General features: G+C 37.3%; 2 protein-coding genes across 7 annotated transcripts in view; one reads left to right on the top strand and one right to left on the bottom strand.

Moving 5' to 3' along the window:
• Window positions 1–13,981, bottom strand: part of VEZT (vezatin, adherens junctions transmembrane protein) — a 94,410-nt gene extending 80,429 nt beyond the window's left edge. For 3 of the 5 annotated variants that reach the window (XM_074271291.1, XM_074271289.1, XM_074271292.1), the window contains exon 1: window positions 13,854–13,981. In XM_074271291.1, coding sequence (XP_074127392.1) covers window positions 13,854–13,889 — 36 coding nt within the window. In that variant the 5' untranslated portion in view covers window positions 13,890–13,981. The remainder of the gene's footprint in view (window positions 1–13,853) is intronic. The other 2 variants (XM_074271287.1, XM_074271288.1) reach the window with 1 other exon arrangement.
• Window positions 13,982–14,097: 116 nt separating this feature from the next.
• LOC141544764 (nuclear receptor subfamily 2 group C member 1) overlaps window positions 14,098–24,321 on the top strand; it is a 266,102-nt gene continuing 255,878 nt past the window's right edge. For both annotated transcript variants that reach the window (XM_074271280.1, XM_074271281.1), the window contains exon 1: window positions 14,098–14,632. In XM_074271280.1, coding sequence (XP_074127381.1) covers window positions 14,605–14,632 — 28 coding nt within the window. In that variant the 5' untranslated portion in view covers window positions 14,098–14,604. The remainder of the gene's footprint in view (window positions 14,633–24,321) is intronic.

Here is a 24,321-nt window from a genome sequence, read left to right as displayed (position 1 = left end):
CCAAAGGTCTTCTCCTCTGAGATTGGAGGGGTTTTGTTTTTTTTTTTTGTATAGTTAAGAGAGGCCATTCTTTGCCTCAATTATTACGTTGCCTTAATCACTGAATGAGTGTTGCCTCAGTCAAACAAAGACCAGTTAAAGACCTTAGCATAAAAAGGCCAAGTCTTCCACAGCATCCAGGACCATCTTCAGTCATCATGATCTGAATTCAGATGGCTCTGAAGGAAAAAGAGAGGCTAGTACTTAAATCTAACTCCCTTGCATGTCATGGTATTAGCCTCCTGATGATGAAGAAAAAACAACAAGAAGCTATAGGAAAAAATATAAGAAGAGCTGTTCCTCAATAGATAAATAGGGGAAAGATATGAATAAATAGATTAAAAGGAAAATTACAGACTATCAATAATCATGACAAAAAATGGAAACAGAAGAGAGACTGTGGAAGAATTCTCGAGGTACACTAATACACTGTTAGAACTGTGAATTATTCCAAATATTCTAGAAAAAAGTTGGAATTATGCAAGAAAAGCAATTAAATTGTTCAAACTCCCTGATTCAAAAATTCTGTTTTGTGAAGTACAAAATTTTTTGCAAAGGTTGTGAAGTCAACTTCGAAGTCCAAGTGAAGTTAGAGAGAAAAAAAGATCTATATGTACTGAAATATTCAATGCATCAGTTTTTGTGGGAGCAAAAATCTGGATACAGCATAAATACCCATAAACTACAGAAAGGCTGAATAAATTATATCACAGAAATGTAATAGATTATTATTGTACCATAAAAAAACAACATGTATGAAGAATTCAGAAAAAGATGGGAAGATTTATATGAGCTGATTCAAAATGAAATAAAAAGAAACCAAAAGAATGGCATTCATAATAATTAAAATAATACAGAATAAATGGAACTGCGAGAAATTTTTAGGTGAGGGAAATTTCCACTTCATCATATAATTTATGATATATGTACATCTGAACACTGGGAATAATATTATATACAGCCTAGATTTAGGAAGAAAAAATTTCAAAGTATTCAGAGAAAGAATCATCAAGCCTAATAAAATTTGACAAAGTAAGCTAGCCCAAAAGGGATGGAAAGCTCTCAATTACCAAGTTCTAATAGCACAAATCAAAGTTGATATTGGAAAGAAAGGGGGAGGATTGTTTACAAAATATATACAGAAAAATCAGACCAACCTACATTTTAAGATGATATATGTGTGGAAAAAATGGAAGCATGGTTAAGCGATCAAGAAAAAAATCTAACAAAATCTAACAAGTAGTGTGTCACTGTAAAAAGAGAGTCAGGACCACTAAAGGTTAAGAAGCATCATTAAAATCAATCAACAAGGATTAAGTGTTAATAATGTGCCAAGCATTGTGCTGGGGATAAAAAGACAAAAGCAAATCAAGAGCCACGTGAGGAAAAAAAAAAAAATCTAAATCACTAATAGAGAAATGCAAATAAAAACAAATGCTGAGGTTACCACCTCACACCTAGCAGATTGATTAAAATGACGGAAAAGGAAAATGACAAATGGAGGGCCTATGAGAAAACAGGGACATTAATGGTAGAGCTTGGGAACTAGTCTGACCGTTCTGGAAAGCAATTTGGAACTCTGCCCAAAATATTATTAAATTTTGCATACTTTTTGACCTAGTTATATTGCTACCAGGTATGTATCCCAAAAAGATCAAAGACAAGGCTCATATGTACAAAAATTCACTATGACAAAGAATTGGAAACTGAGAGAATGCCCATCAACTGGAGAATAGATGAATAAGTTATATACGATTGTGATAGAACACTATTGTGCTGTAAGGGAATGAAAAGAATGATTTCATGGGAGATTTAGCAAGGTGAAGAAAGCAGAACCAGGAACATGCTTTGTACAGTAATATCAATTTTGTTAAAACAATAAGTTTTGAAGGCTTTAACTCCCTCCACCACAATTTCAAAATGACAATCCATTTCCAAAGAGAGAACTGATGGAATCAGAGTGCAGTCTGAAACATTTTCTTCTTTTTCTTGCCATAAACTTCCCCCTTCCCAAACATGGCTATGATGAATTTTGTTTTGCATGACTACATATTTATAATAGATTTCATTTTTCATGCTTTTAAATGAGTCAAAGGGAGGTGATAGGGAATTTGGAAATTAAAATAAAGTTGAATAAAAAAAGATAAAAGCAAAACTTGCTTAATATACCCTCAAAGAGCTTAATATACCATCATTCATAGTTTTTCTAACCCTGGATGGTACCAATTATGCTACCTGCAAAACCAAAGGTGTTAACTTCTAAGAAATTATTATAAATCACGGAATTTTATACATCTTAATAAATTAAAAAAATAATCACCACACAATATTAATCCAAATACTGTGAGATAAAATGGAGAAACAAAGACTAGAGGGTTTGGATTCAGACCCTAACTTGGCTATGATCATCCTATGGATGATCTTGAGAAAGACACAATATGAGTGAGTTTTAGTTTCCTCATATGTAAAATGAGATTAGACTCGGTAATTTTCAAAGTTTCTGCAAGTTATGATCTATGATTTTAAAATTAGAGGCTTCTGTATTTCTTCTCAGCCAAGAAAAATCTAATCATAGGATCACAGATTTTCTAACTAGAAGGGATCATAATAATTGGTCCAAGTAAAACTCTGTCCATTAATTAAGAAAACAAAATCAAACATTCACAGAGATGATTCCTACTTTGCCCAATTTCCCAAGATAATAAATTCACTGTCTCCTGACCATGTTTTTTTGGGGTTCACACATGTTTTTCCCTCTTCTTAACAATTTCCACTCAATTCTCTTGAATTACAGACAACATAGTAACTAAATCAGAGAAATTACAATAATTACAGGGCATTTTCCTGAGAGTACCATAAACAGCTCTTTTGTGAAATATTAGGCCATAATTTCTACAGTTGTAACATACTAAATGATTACATATGGGAATATGCAAAGATGTTTTTTTCTTTTAAAGGATTACTTCACGTCCATGATTATACTATTTCAAAACTTCTATTGTCAACAGCAGCAGGTGGTTTCATAATGTTTTTGACTAGCAACTTAATTTTTCTGACTGTCATGTATTCTATACGACATAATATTATTTATAAAGTGGGATAGGAAAGGAAACATATTGATGACTGACTTTTAAAAAATTTAAATTTTTTTTGTGTAACAAAAATCTGTTCTCTTTTTATCCTCATTGAGTATATATGCGATCAATTAAATTTCCAGCACGGATGATCTCCAAAAAATATTATGTCAGTCTCTCCTCTAAGTCTGTCATCTAGCCCCAGATGACTAACATGTTTCATCATAGGAGCTTTGCAATCATGATTTTTTAAGTATAATTGGCTTTTTTAAAAAATTGGTTTAAAAGCAAAATATAAACTTCCAAAATATAGCATAGTCACAGAAAAGTATGAAGATAACATATATTTAATGGATTTATGGCCAGAAAATAACAATAAACAAATAGTTCTTTTGTCTCCTGTTCTTATACTGTCCCAACATATTCATTAGATTTAAGGCCACAGGATTTATGAATGGAAGAGGTAGGAGGTCCAATCCAACTTTCTTACTTTACAAATGAGGAACTATAAGCATTACATAGTAATAGCACTCAGGAAGCACAGCCAAGATTCAGACTCAGGTCCTCTGATCCAAATCTTATCTGCTTCCTACTAGTCTGCATTGCCTTTAATCAACATCTAGTAAAAACTTATGTAATAAGAACACACCAAGAATACATAGGGGAAGTAGTACTATCAATTTGATTCTAAAATTCCTCTGGTAAAATGTTTGATGAGAAATGATGATTAAAAATCTCATACATAATAACTTTTCTATTAATATGTCAAAAATGGATAGTTTTACTAACTGGTTATCTGGGAGACAGATCTTTAGTTACTTTCTTCTTTTACTATCAGAAAGTAAAAGTGTAGATTACAAAGTCAAGAAAGCAAAATAATGAACAATAACAACAAAAATGATGAGAGAAAATTTCTTGTGATATTATTGCTGATGAGACTCATGGTTAATAGTTCTAAAAAGCAATATACTCAAAATACTCAAAAAATCTGTAACTTCCTTAGTGTGGCCCCTTCTTCCACTGATGCAGAGCTTAATCTCCTATATACTGTGGCCCAAGCATCTGAAGTTGGCTAGACCTCCCAGTCCCCATTTCAAACATGACTGGACTGGCCATGTACTGTAACACAGTCTTTAAGAACTCAGGTTTACCCTGCCTGATATTCAGACAATAGAGAGGATTGTAGTGGAAGGAAATACCTCTTTTCTTTCAGCAGGGAAATTCTGAAATTTGATACTTATAATCATTTAATTAGAGACAACAAAATAAAACTTTGGAAAGCTCTCAATGAATCAACATGTATTAAGAATCTACTTTTTAAAAGTTGGGTACTATGTGACATTAAAGACATTCATCATTCACACTTGCACTGTGATCATTCAAAAGTCAATGAAAGAGGGGTAGCTAGGTGGTGCAGTGGATAGAGCACCAGCCTTGAATTCAGGAGGACCCGAGTTCAAATCTGATCTCAGACACTTAACACTTCCTAGCTGTGTGACCCTGGGCAAGTCACTTAACCCCAGCCTCAAAAAAAAAAAAAAAAAAAAAAAAAGTTCCCTTAACAAAAGTCAATGAAAAAAAATTAGAAAACTCTGCAATGATTTAACTTTGTGGATACTCAAACCAAGAAAAAAAAATAAACAAAAAGATAGATGTTTAAAGATATTCACTACTGTCAAATTAAAATCCTGTATAATTCGGAGTGGATGGGATGTTAAGGTTTTCCTACTGAGAGTAAAGCTCTAAAGACACTGTACTGTTCAAGAGATAGCCTATTGATTGCACTATATAAAATAAAGTCATCGAGACAAGGGATGGCAGACTAAGTTTGGGCAATACCTTATAAGCCAGATTTGCCATCAGTAAGAGTGTATTCAAGGGCATTGGTTAATAATAAATTTTTGAAGCTAAGCTGGAGGTGACAGGGAAGAGCTTTAAATGATTTTGGTTTAGAAGTAATGAGTCATGGAGGATACTTGAGGAGCGTATCCTAATGGGCATTGGGACAAGTGGGCTATTTCGAGCAAAACCTATGTTAAAACAAAAAGCATCCCTAAAACATGAAATACTTTTCTAATTGTTGGAGATTCACTCTTAAACCATCAATTCTATATCAAATCAATTAAAAATCAATTTAACATGAAGCATCTGAAATGTGAAAAAGTATTGATCTGGGGGCAGCTAGGTGGCACAGTGGATAGAGCACCAGCCCTGAAGTCAGAAGGACCCGAGTTCAAATCTGAGCTCAGACACTTAACACTTCTAAGCTGTTTGAGCCTGGACAAGTCACTTAACCCCAATTGCCTCAGCAAAAATAAATAAATAAATAAATTTATTGATCTGGCCCCTGGTATGCAAAGACAGGTATATAATATAATTTATATATTATAAATAAAAAGCTGTATAATAATTTGTATATTAGAGTTGCAATTTAATTTAATCAAAACCACATACATACATGCACACACAAATACAAACAAATATAAGGGGGAATGTAATAGATTCAAGAGACATCCAGGGGGAAAAATGTCCAGTAAATATTGAAGAAGGAAAGATAATGTTCAACTTGAAAGACTCAGGAAGGCAAAGAAAGCACCAGTTCTGAACCCTGGAGGACCAATGTGATTCTGACAAGTGCACTGAGGACTTGGAAATGGAGAAGAGCGCAGATGATCCTTCATTTAAGTGCTTCTACAAAGCCTCAGCTGAGAGGTGATCCAGGTTTTCAGAAGACCACATCAGGCAAACACCAATTCTGGCAGTTTCTACCATGATGGAGAGCACACCATGTGGACTAAGTGCTTAATAAATGCTTCCTGTTGTTTTCTGGCTTCCAGATCCTTCCTCTTGGCAGATAGTGTGAAGGAGAAGGTCAACACTAATAAGTTTAATTCTTTTTCACAAGCGAGCCCTGTCTTCACATGTGTTACGTTCCTCTTCCTCACTTCAACAAAGTGTCTGCTTCCTTGGTCGCATTACTTCAACCAATCCCCATCATCAGGCTCTTTGCTAGTCTGGCAAACCTCAATTGGATGCTCTCTAGCTTATTTATGTCCTTCCCAACATATGATGTCCAAACGGAACACAGTGCCACATTAATGATTTGGCCAGGACACAGCTCCAGCAGGCCTCTTTACTTTTAGAAACAAGCCTATGAATGCAGATGAAGATGACATCGTTTTTTCTTGGCTGCTATATAACATAAGCCTGATGCATCATATGGAACTTCTCCCTTTCTACATGTGCAGTTGATTTCATTCTCTCCTTTCTTCTCCAGCAAGTACATCTGCATTCATCCTGGCCCTTTTGTTGATTAACAGATTCTCCCTATCAACAAGTATCTTCTCTTGTCTTTAAATAAACCCATGTCCTCTATGCTTTTTTTTTTTTTAATAGCTTTTTATTTTTAAGCATGGGTAATTTTACAGCATTGACAATTGCCCAGGCTTTTGTTCCAATTTTTCTCCTCCTTCCCCCCACCCTCTCCCCCAGATGACAGGTTGACCAATACATGTTACATATGTTAAAATATAAATTAAATACAATATATGTATACATGTCCAAACAGTTATTTTGCTGTACAAAAAGAATCGCCCATGTCCTCTATTCTTAAAAAACAAAACAACAACAATAAAAATCCTTCACTATACATTACCATTCCCTCAAACTGTCACCCTATGCTGCTTCTCTATTTCTTAACCAAACTCCTACAAAATGTCACCTACATTTGCTGCTTCCATTTTTTCTTTCAGTCTTCAGTACTTTGCAATCTGGCTTCCAAATTTGTTGCTCAACTAAAAATGCTTTATTCAATGTCATCAATGATCTTTTAATGGTCAAATCTGATGATTTTTTCTCAGTCTCCAATCTTATGGATCACCTTGTGACATCTGACACTTTTCCTGGGTTTTCCTGACACTACTGATCAATGGTTTGTTGGCTACTTTTGCCTCCACTGACTGCTGGTAGTATCTAGCTTATGTTGTTCCATTCTGTCCTCAAAAAAAAAAGGATGAAAAATCATCACATGCTTTAATAAAATCAGGCAGTTGGATGATAAGCATTAAGTACCCACCATGTACTAGGGGTACAAGAAACGTAAAAGTCCCTTTCCTCAGGTGTTCACAAATTAGCAGAAACAACATGCAAATTATGTACAAACACGCTATGGACAGGATAAAATGGAAATAATCAACAGAAAGAAGACACTAAAATTAAGGGGGGGTTTGGGCAAGGACATGAGATTTTAGCAGGGACTTGATAGAAGCTAGGGAGGCAAAAGTGAAAAGGAAGAGAATATATCAGGCATGGGGGACAGTCAACAAAATTGGCCAGAATTAAAAGATGAACTGTCCTTTCTGAGGAACAGTAAGGTCGTTGTAACTGGGGATGATCATGTGTATCAGACTATGGAGGAAAAGAAACATATAAAAAATATAAAGAATACTGGAGGGGGGCAACACTAGCTTAGGAAGATTAATAATAATATTCACTGATCTATCAGTTTAGTTAGTCAAAAAAGAAAATCAGGCTTGTCTAACATGTTTTCTTGGACATGGTTTTTTTTTTGTGGTCATCATTTCTTTTTCTAGATGCTCCTTCAAGAATATTAGATTTCAATCAGAAATTCAAGTTAACTTCACCAGCCTCAAGCTTCTGAGCTCCATTCTCCTCCTTTGAGGTAAAGATTCAGCTCTTTAGTTCTCTTCTCTCAGCAGCAACAGCTCACAGTTCTTTCTGGAGCTTAGGTGGAGGTTCTCCTGAGCTTAATAACAAGAAGGTTTCCTAGGTAGGGAAATGCTTCTTTATTGTCTCCTTAGTTTTCTCAAGTCTGTTATTTTTGTTCTGCCCTTTCCTCCTATGTGATTCTGATCCCTACTCCAACTCTGACATTACCCTTCTAACTCTGAATCTATCCAAGAATATTTCCATATAGCAACCATTCAAAGCACTATGCACATATAAAGGGAGTACTCAAACTCTTAATTTATTATTTCTTAATTGAGATACAAGATCATACTATTCCCTCATCCTATCCCACATAGGTAGTCCCTTGATAATGTCCTTTTGACCTCTAGAGCAGGGCTATTTGCTGTAATACAGAGATAATCCTGGAATCTCAAAGGCTAAGCCAGTACAATTCAGATCCTAATAGGTTCTAACAGAAAGACAGTATATATGCAGTCAAACATTCAGTCTAGCCAAGCACAGAGAGAATGATCACCTCAATACTGTTCTTTACTATATAACTGTACATACCTTTTGGTCCAACAATATTACTACTAGGTCTGTATCTCAAAGGTAGCAAAGAAAAAAAAGAACCTATTTATACAAAAATGTTTATATTGGTCTTTGTGGTGATAAAAATTTGGAAATTGAGGGGATGCTATGAGAAATAACAAAGGGGATAGTTTCTGAAAAACTTGGGAAGATTTACATGAACTGATACAAAGTGAAATAAGCAGAACCAGGAGAACATTGTACACTAATTGCAATACTGTAATCATGATCAACTATGAAAGACTTGACTATTCTGCTCAATATTAGTGATTCAAGACAATGAAAAATACTATCTAGTTTCAGAGAGAGGTGATGAATTCAAGAGTGAAAATTGAAGGATATTTTTTCACTTTTTCTTGCTTTTTTTGTACATGGCTATGATGGAAATGTTTTACACTATTTCAAATGTACAATGGATATACTTTCCTCAAAGGAGGGGGAGAGATTAGTGAAAGGAGAAAATTTGGATCTTAACAAAATTAAGGGTTTTTTTTTTTTTTTTAAGTACTGTTTGTGAATTATTCCAAAGGACTCACGACAGAAACATGTAAAAATACAAAACTGCTTTTAGTTTTGAATGGTATCCCTTCTACTCTTATAGCAGTAGTGGCAAGAGAGAGGAGAGAGATCATTAAGTACAATCTTTCAGACTGTAAACATTCATTTAGCTCTTATTCTTACTAGGAAATCTTTGTCCATCATTCAAGCTTTTAAAATTGGATGGAACAATGTAGTCATAATAACATTTCCAACAGATCCATAAAACACTCAGGGAAAAAAACAAACAAACAAAACTTTAGTACTCATCTGGTTCACCATCCTCAATTTAATAATGTGAAGGCTGAGATTCTCATTTCTTAAATCAGTCTTCCTTTCTTCGGATCAAACTGCTTATTCAAAAGCACACATTAAGCACCATATAATTGCTAGTGATTATTATTAGAAAACAAATGCATTTCTCAAAAAGAGAATAGCTGAATTTGAGATTTATAATACTTGACTAAAAGATAGCATTGTTGTGACCAAAGAGAAAAATCTACCCATGTGACCACAGACAAGTTACTTTACCACTCAATGTCCCACACAAATCATTAGGACTAAAAGTTAACAGAAATGTTTCAGTGCTGATTACAGTGGCTCTACAGGACAGAATTAAATTAATAGCAATGGGAGAAAAGTGTAAAGAAGCAAATTTAGGCTTGAACTCAAGGAAAACTTTTCCAACAACTAAAGCAGTCTAAAAATAGAAGATGATAGATTTTCCCCTTAATGGAGATCTTCAAACAGAAGCTAGATAACCATTTGTCAGATATATTCTAGTAAGTATTCCTTTTGGATACAGCCTGCAATGGATAACCAATGAGGTCTTTTCAACTCTTAAATTATTTGATTCTGAGGAAGTTTCTATACTAGGTTTTTCCACATAAAATAACAGATTCTTTTTTAATTACTGGTCAGTAATTGATAAACTTTTCTCTCCTCCCCCATTTAAAAGTATTTTATTGTTTCCAATTACATATAAAGACAGTTTTCAACATTCATTTCTTATAACATTTTGATTTCCAAATTTTTCTCTCTCCCTTCCCTCTCCTCATGATAGTAAATACTCTTGATATATGTTAAGGATGCCTAAGTGTGAAACCCAGAAAGCCTGTAGAGTTACAAGGGATTGTACCATTAAGGGGAAGGTGGGTTCTCCAAAAGCTCCCACAGCTGTGAATCATAACACACTTGAAGGAATTGCAAATCAGCCTTTACTGATTCAGATGTTGCTTGTGAATTGGTAATGAAATAAATTGGAGACAAGAGGGAAGAGGAGAGAGGTCGGAGAATGCAACTGCCTCTCAGTCTCCTTGTATCATTATGATCCTCTCACATGAAGGGATCTATTCTGCTGGTCAGCAGCCACTAGCAGGTTGCTCCTGTAACAGATATAGGTTATACATATGCAATCATGGGAAACAAATTTCTACATTAGTCATATTGTAAATAAAGAAACAGAACAAAAGGAACCCAACATTTGCCCCCTCCAAATGAAAATAGTCTGCCTTTGATCTGCATTCAGACCCCACAGTTCTTTCTCTGAATGAGGGTAGCATTTTCCACACAGTCTTTTGGAATTATCCTGGATCATTCATTATATTGCTGAGAGGAGCTAAGTCAATCATAATCAATCATCACACAATCCTTACTGTGTACAATGTTCTCCTGGTTCTATTTGCAAACTTTTCTAAGTAATTTCAGAAAAAAAATTTCAGGTATGAAAATTCTAGCCTAAACTGAGCTAGGTTTAAAGTGACCTGGCTCCTATACTCAATAGTTCATCAATACTTTAAGGATTCATGTTTTCACTGACATTATTACTATCTACAACCAAATCCTTTATGCTTTAGTAGTCTTTAAATGTTGCTATGATTAAAAATTTAGTTAACTGGAAGTCAACATTCTAGAATAAGCTTCTCCAAATTTAGCTAGGGTGGTCCTCAAAGGATAGGCATGTAGTCTTTGCTAGGCCCCATGTTTAAAGTCCATCTCTCTGGGAGGAGAGCTTGAGCTTTGCTGACACTGCAGAGTCATATAAAGCTACCTTCTTCCCAGCAAAAACATCTGATTAGGACTTGAATATTAACAAAATATTAGAATATATGCATTATTTTAAATCTAATTTATCCATAAAATTCTAAGAAAACTACCATTTTCTCAGCCAAAACCAAATTTATTTATTCATTTAAAAATTATAATTGGGTTTCTTGACACAAAGAATCTGTATACAGATATTAATGTCAAGGAATCAGAATTTTTTGTTTTGACTTTTAATTTTTATCAGATGGATACTGAGATAATCTTGTTCAATGGTTTCAAACTCAAATAGAAACAGGGACTACTAGAGTGACCCTAAACCCTGGCTGCACACTGACTTAGAAAATCACAAATTAACATCTATGCTCCATTGCATTTTTATTTATTTTGTTAAACATTTCCCAATTACATTTCAATCTGATAGGGGAGAGTGCTGTGAGTCCCATGCTTGACATTTCTATATAGCCCATTGCTCCATCTTAAGGCAGGAATGCCCTAAGTAAGAATCCTAGTTATCTATATAATTTTTTTTTTTTTTTTTTTTTTTTTTAGCTAAAAAGATGCTCAGGAAAGAAAATTCTAGAACCTTTTTATACACACTATTCATAAGACCTCAGTTATGATATTATTTTAGTTCAATTCATAGGTTCAGGAGTGGTATGCTACACATAGCATTAATACAAATGCCTTGTTTTGTGGGTAGTATAAACTTTTTAAATTTTGATTTAATGGCTTGTTTTATTCATGACTATTAATAGCCATTTTTGTGCAATAGTTTTTTTACCTATATTTATTGTTCTCTGCCAGTTTTGTCTATTTTCTCCAGTTAACATTTCCAATTTCTTTCATCACAGGTTTGACTTTCTCAATTTTAATTATTCTTAGTGGTTCTTTGAAATTTCTCCAAGTTCTTCATATCTTTCAAATTGTGAATTCTTGAATAGAACATAAATATATTTAGATTCACTGGTAAGTAAGTAAATGAATGAATGAATATCCTTGATTTGAAATGCTTAGGATCCTATTTCTATAGCCTATATATTATTGGTCTTTTTAGAACCAATTCTAATAATTTTACATATCCTTTAAGCTACAATTAATAATTTTAACTTTGCTTTCTGCAAATATGTTAAAAGATATTAAACCATACATGCATATATACACAGTCTAAAACTTGACCTTTAACCTTATTTATTACTCATATCTATGACAGGGATGCAATGTATTAAAAAAAATTCAGGAGTGTTTTTGCTATACTGTAAGTGGTTGTTACATAATGGGCACACATTTATCAATTGTCTAATGACTCATTGGAAAATCATTGAAAAGATAAAATATTAAGAAAAAGCCTTATGAGCATTAGTACTCAAATGCTGGAGCTGATGGTCCTTAATAGCCAAATGAAGATTCCTTATTGAGATCATCAATATACCCTAAAACATGTCCTCCTTCCATCTGGCTATAAAAGGAGACTTTGGGCCTATGTTTAGTGGGAATCTGGCAATAAAAGATCTGGCTTCAATTTTTTTTCTTTATTGTATCAAAGATGCCTTTAACACTTTCACTTCCAGGGACCCAAAAGCTTCACATTCAATGGTCCTTGGACACACTAAAAAAAAAAAAAAAGGATTCAAGAAGCCTTAACTCCAGAGGTACTAATCTCATACATCTTTCTCCAGAAACTTTGAAAGCCAAGGACAAAAAAAAGGCAGCAATAGAATCCTCAGAGTTTTCCAGTAGAATATAAGAACCAGAAAATCAGGGAGTTTTTTTTGTTTTTCTATTAGCATCTCCAAAGCTCTGCAAGAGTAGAGGTTTTAAATGAGGTTTTAATTGCTTCCACTCCCAGCCTCAGACCCAGCCCTAGGCCATAGATTGTGGGCTGCAAAGTGTATAGAGGCAGGAAGTATTATCTTTTTCTTTTTGGGGGGGTGGGGTGGGGTGTGTATGTGTGTGTGTTTTCTCCACAGACTACTAAACCTAGTGCAGACACCTCAGAAAACCACATATTGGTATCTATGTTCTACTGTGTGGTTTATTCTGTTAACATTTCCCAGTAGCATTTTAATCTAACACGCATTTATGGAATACACGCTGCTTGCAGAGACTGCTATCGTGACAGTAGCCTCCCTGAATCTCCAAAAGCATCCTCGGTCCCCAAGGATCTCTTCCACCCCCAGCATCTTTGCGTGTGGAGAGGATCCCGTGGGACCCGTGGGTAGCCAGAGCTGGGGGAAGCACAAAGCTGGACCTGCCTGGTGATGCTTTAGGATGCCCGGAGCTGGGGAGAAGGTCCGGGGGCGCGTCCTAGAGGGGAGGGGAGAGGTCCCGGGAGCGCGCACAGCGGAGGGCAGTCTACGATGCCCAGAGCTGGGAGAAGGCCTAGGGCCGCACATGACTAGGGAGGGCTGATGGGGGCGCGCACAGCGGACGGTGGTCTAGGATGCTCAGAGCGGGGAGAAGGCCTAAGGCCGCATATCTCTAAGGAGGGGTTTCCTGGGGGCGTGCACAGTTAAGGGTGGTAGAGGGCCCCCAACGCTGAGGGAAGGCCCGGGGACACGGAGGGCGGGGCTCCCGGGGGCGCGCATAGCTGGGGTGGTCCAGGACCCCCAGAGCTGGGGGAAGGCCGGGGGCGCGCAGAACTGAGACGGACCTAGAGAAGCGCCGGGTGGGGTCCTCGGACTCGGGTTGCCTCGGGCGAGGCGGAGAAAGGGTACAGGCTTGCCGCTCTCCCCTCACACCTGTCAGCCCAGCCCTCCCCGCCCCACCCTGCCCGGCCCCGCCCGGACCTCAGGGGCCTCCAGCCCCGCACACCCCGCCGCGTCTACCCCGGGGCAAGCCCCTGCTTGGGGGGCGGCGCCGCCTCCATCGTCCCCCTACCTCAAACACCACTTCTTCGTCAAACTCCGGTGTCATCCTTCTCCGCCATGCCACCCGCCCCGGCACTATGGGAAATGAAGTCCGTCAGCCCGGGGGGGCGGGACGTGCGGGCCCCGAGCGGGCTCGAGAGGGGTGCTGAACTACATCTCCCAGCATGTCCCGCGGTTTGCGGTTCCTCTCTTCCGGCCAGCCGAGGGGCGGGGGCGAAGAAATGATTGAAATCCTGAGATTTCCCCGGGGCTGTACGTTTAGCTGTTAAATCTGCCACCCTTAGGGGGCGCTGAGAGGTCCGGGATTCTTGATTTTTTTTTTTTTTTTGAGCGCGTGCCGGGGGAGCGCGCTCGCCCTTCGGAACGCCTCCCTCGGAGCCGAGCCAGCTGGAGCCCGCACGCGCCGGGGGTGGGGGCCGGAGGGAGGAACGCACTCGCGCTCTGGGAACCTTCCCCGAGAGCTCGTCCGGGAGGCGCTCGGGCTTTCAGAACCTTCCCGGGGAGCTCGGCTCGGGGGCGCTCGCGCGCTCCTTGCCCCTAGGCCGGCCGGGCGGCTGGCGCGGCGGCGAGCGTCGGGAGAACCCCCGGAGCCGGCCGCTGCCTTTGTACCGGCGCTCCCGAGCGGCTGGACGTAATGCGAAAGCGGCGGCTCTCGGTTCCTGCACTCTCCGAACTGGAAACCATGGATTAAAGAATTTAAAAAAAAGGCAGCGGGGAGAAAAGAGAAGAAAGAGACTAGAAGAGAGAGAGAGAGCGCCCGCATGGGAGGAATCATGAACTCCAGCGCCGGTAAGTGCCTGGAGACCGCGCTCATCCCACTGGAAACTTTGTAACCAGGGCTGCTGCTCCGGCCAGCCGAGTCCCGGGAGCGCCTCGGGAAGCCTGGAGTTTCCTGCTCCTGCCCTTTCCCAGATCAGCCAGTGCAGGCACCGAGGACATCTGCGAGCGCTGACCTGACTGGGATTCCGCTGCCAGAGGGAACACAATGGTCCTCCTTCACAAGGCGACACCGGGGCACCTCCTGGGGCTTGTCAGGGTCCGAGGCCTCGGGCTGGCCCTTCAACTCCCGGGGGGGGGGGCAGCGGGGCTCCTCTTTGGAATACGGGGCCGCTGTGCGCAACCTCGCCGGAAAACATTATTATAGGAGAGTTGTGCTGGGAGAACGGGAAGGCTCAGAATCTCGGGAAACCCCGGGAGGGACCCGAAACTTATCCGCAGAGGAGACAAGTTCCGACTGCGTTACTTTCCACACCCGGTTTAACCTGAGAGGCTTGGGACGAGGGGCCGGGTCTATAAGCTTTTAAATCTATTATCCCTCGGAACTCTTTCCAGTCAAAACAATGCTGGCATTTTTTGCTCCTGTTAAGGGATTGTGGATGACTCCTCTTTTTTTTTTTTATTTCCTAAGCTTTTCTGTGATTAGTTTCAGTGATGTTTTTTTTTTTTAATCACAATTTTGATCTTTTATTTCACCCCCTTCGAGAAAAAAAAATTTGCATGCTCTTCTGAAGATAAACTTTCAGCAAACATCTCTCCAGCCTTTTTACTTCAACCCTAACGTATCAGGTGAAAAGTTTCTCCGATCCTCCTGGCTTTTGTTTAAAATCTAGGAAATGGGAAACCACCTCAGTCCTCTTGATTTTTCTGATATGTGCTATCTCAGAAGTGAGGATACGTTTGAGTTTAGCACGGCCGGGTGGAATCGGATTGTCTAGAAGAAATCTGAGTTTAGAGAGGAGCTCTCTTTTTTAATTAGCTAAGAGCATGCATGAAAAGTCACAGTGGGTAGGTTATTCCTACTATTCCTATTCCTAGAATTTATCTCAGGCATTTCCCCTTTGACAGTTTAAGAAATAGGTCACATAAATTTTTAAATTAAAAAAAAAAAAGAAATAGGTCACATAAAATTTTAAATAAAAAAAATAGGTCACATAAAATTTTAAATAAAAAAATAGGTCACATAAAATTTTAAATAAATAAAAAAGAAATAGGTCACATAAAATAGCACACTGTTGGGACTATTGAATGTATGTAAAACTTCTCTTACTGACTCCTACTTTATGGAAAACTTGACTTTTTCCTTCAACTGGGTTAAGTCATTAAAGCTTTAAGTCTTTAAAAAATTTCTATACCAGTAAAAATAATTTAAACCCTAATGATTAAGAATCAAGAGGCTGCCAACGTTTTTTCAACTATGCCAAATTGTAAAATATTCATGTCTTTAGTAATAGTATTTACATTTTCATTTAGGCAAGGTAACATACAGAGCAGACAAGATTTTAAACTTAGAAAATAGAAAAACACTTTTATATGACTTGCTCGTTGACGGAGATTTGCTATGATGACTGGTGTTTTGGGTGCATGTGCCTGTGTGTATTTTAATGTTATCAGCTTCGTAAACAGAAAATCCACAAGCACTTTTTTTTTCGTGTTGAAAAATGGGAAGGTTTCCTGTGTTTAATTTAGTTTATTACTCCATTGTTTTATATGGTGATACAGAGAAAGCTGTGAGACTTCTTTTTATTCAGCCCATCTGTTGGGTCCGGAGGTTTCTTTCATTGTGCTGGAAGGAGGAACATGGAAGAGCTAGTCATCTGCTCCCCCCTACCCCCAATCATTTCTATAGAGTGAGTGATATATTGTGGTGATCTGCTGCTTTAAGGTGTGTTTTAGAGTTAGCAACAAAATTATTTAACCTTTAAAAAGGTTTTCCCCTTCTGGACGAAGGAGTGGTTCACCTAGATCTGTTCATAAACATGGTTAGTGGTGGTGATGGTGGGGTTGTTTATTTTAGTAAGAAAAATGCACAAAAAAGCCCAGTACTGCTATAGGTAGTTACATGTTTACCTACGTGCTGAAGCACATTGATAAACAGGTGACACTTCCTTTGACCTGGATTTAGAATAATGTTAAGCAGTGCATTTATTTATTTATTTATTTATCCCAATTACCGGCAAAACCATTCTTTTACGTTTGTTTTTAAAACTTTTGAGTTCTAGATTCTCTCTTTCTCTTCCCCAACCTCTCCCCCCCCTCATTGAGATGGTACATATAAAGTTATAAACAATGCATTAAAAAAAAAAAAAAAGTCAGGGTATTAAAAGCAAAGAATCAACATGATACTATACATGGGAGCAATTCTTTATTGCTTTTGTCTTATTTGTTTATCAGGAACACCTTGGGTTTAAGGCAAAAGTAGGGGAGCTCCTTGTTAGCAGGCATGTCTTACTTTATCATAGTACCGAGCTGGTGCTTATTACATTTTTGTAGATGGATGGTTTAGAGCTCCACCTCAGAACTTTATTAGCTGTGTTATTGTGGATAAGACATCTAACCTTCTGAGGCTCGGTTTGCTGCTCTATAAAAGGGGATTAATATTAGCCTATGAATCAAAAAAAACAACAGGCTAAGTCCTTGCCCTCTTGTTGTTGGAGTTTTCTTTTTCTTTTTTTTAATTTATTTTTTTTCTGATATTACATGCATATTAACTTTTAAAATACACATTTCTTTATGAAACATGTTGGGAGAGAAAAATCAGAACAAAAGGGGAAAAACTGGGAGAGAAAACAAAAATCAGAAAAAAGAAGTGAACATAGCATATGTTGATTTAAATTCAATCTCCACAGTTTTTTCTGTGGATATAGATGGCATTATCTGTCCAAAGTTCATTGGGATTGACTTCTATATTGTTGGGGTATTCTTGGTAAAGATGCTGGAGTAGCTTGCCATTTCCTTCTTCAACACATTTTACAGAGAGGAAACTGAGGCAAACAGAATTAAGTGACTTGCCTAGGGTCACACAGCTAGTAAGTATTTGAGACTAGATTTGAACTCGGGAAGATGAATCTTCCTACCTGCTGGCCTAGTATACTGTGCACTACGGCATCACCTAGGTGCCTCATACTATTATGTTGTTTAGGATCTGACTCTTTATGACAGTGAGCTCCTCATGGGTTTTCTTAGCAAAGATACATGAAAGATTTGCCATTTCCTTCTTCAGCACATTTTACAGATGAAGAAACTGAGACAAACAGGGTAAAGTGACTTGCCCAGGATCACATAGTGTTTGAGATTACATTTGAATTTAGGTTTGATGCTCTATCACTGAGCCACTTAGCTGTCTCCTGGTACATAGCTGAGGCTTATTACATACTTGTTGATGGATTGCTAAGATCTCTACCTTAGAGCTTTATTAACTATGTAGTTATAGGCCAGAACCATATAGTCATTCATCTGTCTAATATCACAAAACAGCTGGACACTGAGTCACCGACATTACTCGTGTGTAGAAGTTCACCCCAGCTACCTGTACAGCAACACTGTACACTGCTGACTAGTCTATTTGTACTATTTGCTTATATATTTTTGGTGTTTTTAGCTTCCTACCTTATTTTTCCCTGGAGTTAATAAGCAGCTGTATAAATAAAAGGTTTGCAGCATCTCTTTCAGAAGACGCCATAGAACTGAATCCAGAATTTGAGGTCCTCAGGCCTGGCTGATAGCCAAACACTGATGAAGTATATTCAGCTTGAGAGCACATATACCATACTCTTCTTGATGGTTTGCTGTCCTTTGAACAATATTGCTCAGGATTGGCAAACAGCTTCAAAGGCTCCCTCCCTGTGACTCTCTGGGTCTAATCACTGGAGAGAAAAGCCCTATAAATTCTGATAACCCAGTTACCATTGGAGTCTAGCATGGTTATTTAAAACAACCTATTATTATTATTTTTTAATGAAAGAATAATGCTATTAAAGGGTAATATCCTTGCTTTCTTTTCAGAATATTCTACACTTTAAAAATGCAATTAATTCCCCTTCCATTTAACTTTACCAAGGTGTAAATTTTTGTGGTTTAATTGTTTTCAGTGATGTCCATTCTTTATGACCCCAATTGAGGTTTTCTTGGCAAAGACATTGGAATGGCTTGCCATTTCCTTCTCTAGCTTATTTTGCAGGTCAGGAAACTGAGGCAAGAAGGATTAAGTGACTGGTCACATAGCTAATAATTATCTGAGGCCACATTTGAATTCAGGACTTCCTAACTCCAGGTCTGGGGTTCTTTCCACTCTACCATCCATCTGCCCTTATGACAGATAGGCGTGCCTGCTGCTAGTATATTTTCTCTCTAATACAAACATAAAATGAAAATATCACTGCCCTGTCCCCAAAGAGCTTATATTTTAATGGAAGAAGCATCATGTATTCATAAATGCATATGCATACATGTTTGTGTGTATATAAATTGTATATAGTATAAATAAGTATATTACCAATTATATAAAATGAACATGGAGTTTCATCCTTTGTACCTTTTGGATTGGCTCCCTCCTCTGACCAAAAGCCTTAATATAAATTCTCCTGACCCTGGCATTCATTCTGTCTCCAGATTATCTCTCCAGCCTTCTTTCATGTGACTCCCTTTCCATATTCTACCAAAACTATCTCAGTCCTCTGCATTCATTCATCTCACTGTCTCAGTCTTCATTCACACTTTCCTCCTTGCCCAGATCAATGTCTTGTCCTAGTCAAATACTTGTGAAATAGAATGCCTTAGACAGCTTGATACTAATCTACTTTTCTAAATACATGGCACTCTCTGGCCCAGCCAAACTGGCCTTCTTGTTGCCTCTTACATGGTGCTTCAGCTTCCATTTCTGTAGCATTGTGACGATTAGCCCCTTCCTGTAACAGTTCCTGACTCATCTGTCCTTGATGGATCCTTGTTGAATGAATGAACTGCCTTCTTAGAATTAGAAGGCCACATTTTTCTATTTTCCTAATCATTCTAACTGCTAATGCTTTCCCTCCTTTCAGCACATTTTTGGATAGATTTTAAGCTCCTTAAGAATTCTTTCCCCTTGGGGGGCCTCCCCCACCCATAATACCTTCTCCCCACCAAGGTACTTATCACTTACTTTTTCTCTGTGCTCTGTTTAAGGTTCAAGTTAAGTGCTACTTCCTCCATGAAGCCTTCAGTGGAAAGCATTTTCTTTGTCTTCAAATTTGTCCTAGCCCTCTATTCATTCTTCCCTGCCCTCCCTCATCCTCTAGGTTCTTAGCTCTTAATATATATTTTTAATAATAACTTTATTTATTTATTTTAATAGTATTTATTGTAAAGATGGCTTTCAACATTTTTTTTTTCTTTACTGAGGCAGTTAGGGTTAAGTGACTTGCCTAGGGTCACACAGCTAGGATGAGTTAAGTGTCTGAGGTCAGATTTGAACTGACTTCAAGGCTGGTGTCCTATCCACTTCGCCATCTAGTTGCCCCAATATTTTTTGTTGAATTGAACATGACATTGTCTTTCAGATTTCTTTATCTTTGATGAGGGGTGAGTTGAAGAAGGAAAAGTTGAAGGACTTTTGGTCCATGGCTGAAAGTACTTTAATCACAGCATCTGCTCAGTTGATTTAGAAAAGAATTCTTTTTTAACTCTAGCCAGAAAGGATCTTGAAGGTCATCTGGCCCAATCTCCTTGTGTTAGAGCTGAGGAAACTGAGACTAGATCAAAGTCAGAGGGGCAAATGATTCCAGGGCAAATGGTTTTTCAATTTTCTCCCTATTCCTTCCCTAGCTTTCCTAACTTTTGCATGAAGAACATCAATAATACTTTATATATCTATACATGAATCTACATATATCCATCTATATATACATCTATATTTATCTACTCCTATAGCTGTGTACTTATATATACATACCTGTATATACATATGCACATGTTCATATTATTATTTTCATTATATATTTAATGTTTATGTGCTTATATTTACATATTTATTTTATATTACATATCTATTTTAAATTTTTAATAGTATTTTATTTTTCCAAATACACACAAAGATAGTTTTATTTTTTTTATTATAGCTTTTTATTGACAAAACATATACATGGGTAATTTTTTAACATTGACCCTTGCAAAAACTTCTGTTCCAACTTTTCCTCTCCTTCCTTACACCCCCTCTTCTAGATGGGAGATAGTCCCATACATCTTAAATATGTTAAAGTATATGTTAAAAAAAAAATATATATATATATATATATATATTTATTTATTTAGCAAACATAGTTTTCAACATTCACCTTTGCAAAACCTTATTTCCAAATTTTTCTCCTTCTCTCTTACCCTGCCTCCTCTCAAAGACAGTAAATAAACATATTTCCATATTCATGCTGTGCAAGAAAAATCAGATCAAAATGGGGAAAAAAAGAGAAAGAAAGAAAACAAACATCAAAAACATTACATTACATATTTTTAAGTTGACTTTGGAAACTCTTAAAAAGTATTTTGCAAGTATTTCACTCCTTTCTTTGCATTTGATAAAGCAACTAGATTGAAGCATTACCTAGGATTTGGCTACTTTTCTTAAACATGTTGATTCTTGAATGACCTGAGAAAGAAAATGACAATACTCTTTCTCCCCTAGTTTCTTTAAATAGCTAAATACAGTGAGTAAGAGCTCTGGTCTGAAGCCACAAAGAGCTGAATTCAAATGTGGCCTTGGGTATTTAATAGATGGACATAACTGTTGCCTGTCTCAGTTTATCTCATAAGGTTGTTGGGGTTAGTAGGTAACTCATTGGATTTGGAATCAGAAAGATCTGAATTGAAATTTAGCCTCAGCTACGGGCTGTGTGATCCTGGTCAAGCCACTTAATCTTGTTTGCCTCAGATTCCTCATCTGTAAAATGAACTGGAGAAGGAAATGACAAAGCACTCCAGTATCTTTGCCAGGAAAACACTAAATGGGGTCATAAAGGGTAGCTATGACTGAAAAAGGACTGAACAATGTAGGGTTGTTGTGAGAATTAAATGAGAATATTTATAATATACTCACTTGGACCCATATTAGATATTTAAATGCTTACCTCCTTTTTTTTTTTTTTTTTTTTTTTTTCCCTTTCCTTCTTCTTTCTTTCTCTTTGCCCCTAAAGCTTGAAGCCAAGCAGACTTTTATCATAGATTTGCTAAATGTAATGGGGAACCCCTGTTTTGGAATTCTCTTGACTAACATGTCTTTTATTTGGCCCTTAAGTCCAATGGCTATACATGCTTAGGCTAATAATTGGTGGTATTTGAATAATTCTCCCCCTCACTCTCAGCTCAGCATTTTAAAGTATTTTAATTTCCCTTTTTGAAAGGCAATCAGGGGTAAGTAACTTGACTAAGGTTTCACAGCTTATAAGTGTACAAGGTTGGATTTGAACTCAGGTTTTTCTTTGACTTTACAGTATCTGTGCTTTATCCATGACACCATCTAACTACCTCTAATTTCCCTTTCTCGAAAAGAAAATCACCAGCTAATAACTGCCTTTAGAACAGGCTAGAATTGTTACTTTAACGGGTAGCAGTCACAAACTTTTTTTTTTTTTGGGCTGAGGCAATTGGGGTTAAGTGACTTGCCCAGGGTCACATGGCTAGGAAGTGTTAAGTGTCTGAGATCAGATTTGAACTCTGGTCCTCCTGACTTCAGGGCTGGTGCATCCACTGTACCACTTAGCTGCCCCCAATCACGAACTTTTTAATGACGGATTTATTGTTGTAGGATGTCTAAAGGAGGTAAGATAAGGCTGGGAGGGTCTTTCCCCTCAAGAAGTTGGAGTGATACTCTTAGAACACAGGAAGTCCATGCCTCCATAACCACTTAATAAATAGATATTGGTTGGTGGAATGCAGTTGATTTGATGGTAGTTTCAATGATGATCAGTGATTAGATATGTTATCGTGTCTGAGGACAAAGTCTGTCTTATACAGTGTTTTCCTGGCATGCAAGTTTCTTCTTAGAAGGCATATTTAAATAGCACAAGGTAATTAATTGTTTAATAACTATTTTATAGAATTCGAAATTCAAATTCAGTCAGTGTGTAAGGGTCTACCACAATCCACACTGACAATGAAATCAGACATTGGCCTTGCCTTCAAAAGTTTAAAATCAAGGCTGTTGATGAATATTCACTAAACTGGAAGTTGTAGTTAATGTGTTAATATTATAATATATGAACAGTATGCTGAATATAAAAGAGAAAGTCAAAAATGGATTTTCAGTTTGAAAAAATTTTCATTTTTTTATATTTAAAAAAAGTAAATCATGCCAACATTAAAAAAATTACATGTAATTTACATTACAATTACATATAAAAGACAATTTGCAACATTCATTTTTTTTTTTAAAGATTTTGAATTCTAAATTTTTCTCCCTCCCTTCTCCCCAAGATGATTAGCAATTTGCTATAGGTTATACATGTGCATCATGTAAAATATGTTTCCACACTAGTTATGTTGTAAAAGAAGAAATAGAAAGGAAAAAAATCAGGGGAAAAAAACAAGTAAAAATAGTTTGCTTTGATCTGCATTCAGACTCCATCAGTTCTTTCTCTGAATGTGTATAGCATTTTCTCTTTATGCTTTTGAAATTTAAAGGATCGTCAGGATAATGGAAATGTCTATTAAAGAGAATTTGTCCACTATTTTGTTGATGAGTGTCATGAATGAATATAAGCAAAATGTTAAGACTGTTGGTAAAAAGGCTAGAAAATTTCATTTTATATTGTTTGAGCTCTGGTGGTATGACTTGGATTAAATTCTTTGTGAATGAATGAACTTGCTAATTGTATATTGCTATGTATACATTACAGATAGCACTATTGAAGCATTACACATAGCACTAATAAAGTTAGGGGCCCCTCCCTACTAGGTCATATGCTTGTCTTCCTTTACTCCTTCCTTCCCTCCTTCCTTTACTCCTGTCTTTCCTTCTTTCCTCCTCTTTTTCCTTCCTCCCCCTTCCTCCCTTCTTTTCTTCCTTCCTCCCTTCATCCCTCCCTTCTTCCTCAGACTCTAGGGCTCATGTCTAACTCTGTGCCATTTAGCTGACCCCTGGTTATATTTTTTTCTAACTTTGTGCCCTTTTACAGGTCATTTGATCTCTATGGGTAAAATGAGTGGATTGATCTAGGTAACCTCTACCGTTACATTATATCTCTCGATCTGTGATCCTGACACACTGAGAGGAAGGATGCCATATCTGCCTCAAAAAAGGCAGCAATGTAATGTAGTTACTTTTGTGTTATAGTTTTAATGCATTAGAGTTTGAGTCAGGAAGAACACAATTTAAATCTGGTCTCAGATGCTTGCACTTTTCATTTTAGTACCTCTCCTCTGTTTTCTTTATCCCCTTTATAGCTTGTTTGTACCTAGTAGTTTGCATATTACTTTACCCATTAACTTGGGAGTTCCTTAAGGGGAAGGATTTTCTTTTGCCTCTGTTTGTATCTTGGGCTTAGCACAGTGTACTAGTAGGTACTTAATAAATGGTTATTGATTAACTTTCTGACTTCACTTCCTTATTTGTAAGGTGTGGGTAATAACAGTATAGACCTCAGAGTTGTGGGAACACATGAGAATTAATGTTCTTAAAGTATTTTGTGAACTTTAAAAGCACTACATAATTATGAGTGGTAAATTTGCTTTTT

This window comes from Sminthopsis crassicaudata, chromosome 5 (assembly GCF_048593235.1).
Source record: "Sminthopsis crassicaudata isolate SCR6 chromosome 5, ASM4859323v1, whole genome shotgun sequence".
NCBI classification, from domain to species: Eukaryota; Metazoa; Chordata; class Mammalia; order Dasyuromorphia; family Dasyuridae; genus Sminthopsis; species Sminthopsis crassicaudata.
Note: the sequence above shows the minus strand (reverse complement) of the source record. Positions and strands in the feature narration are given on the sequence as shown.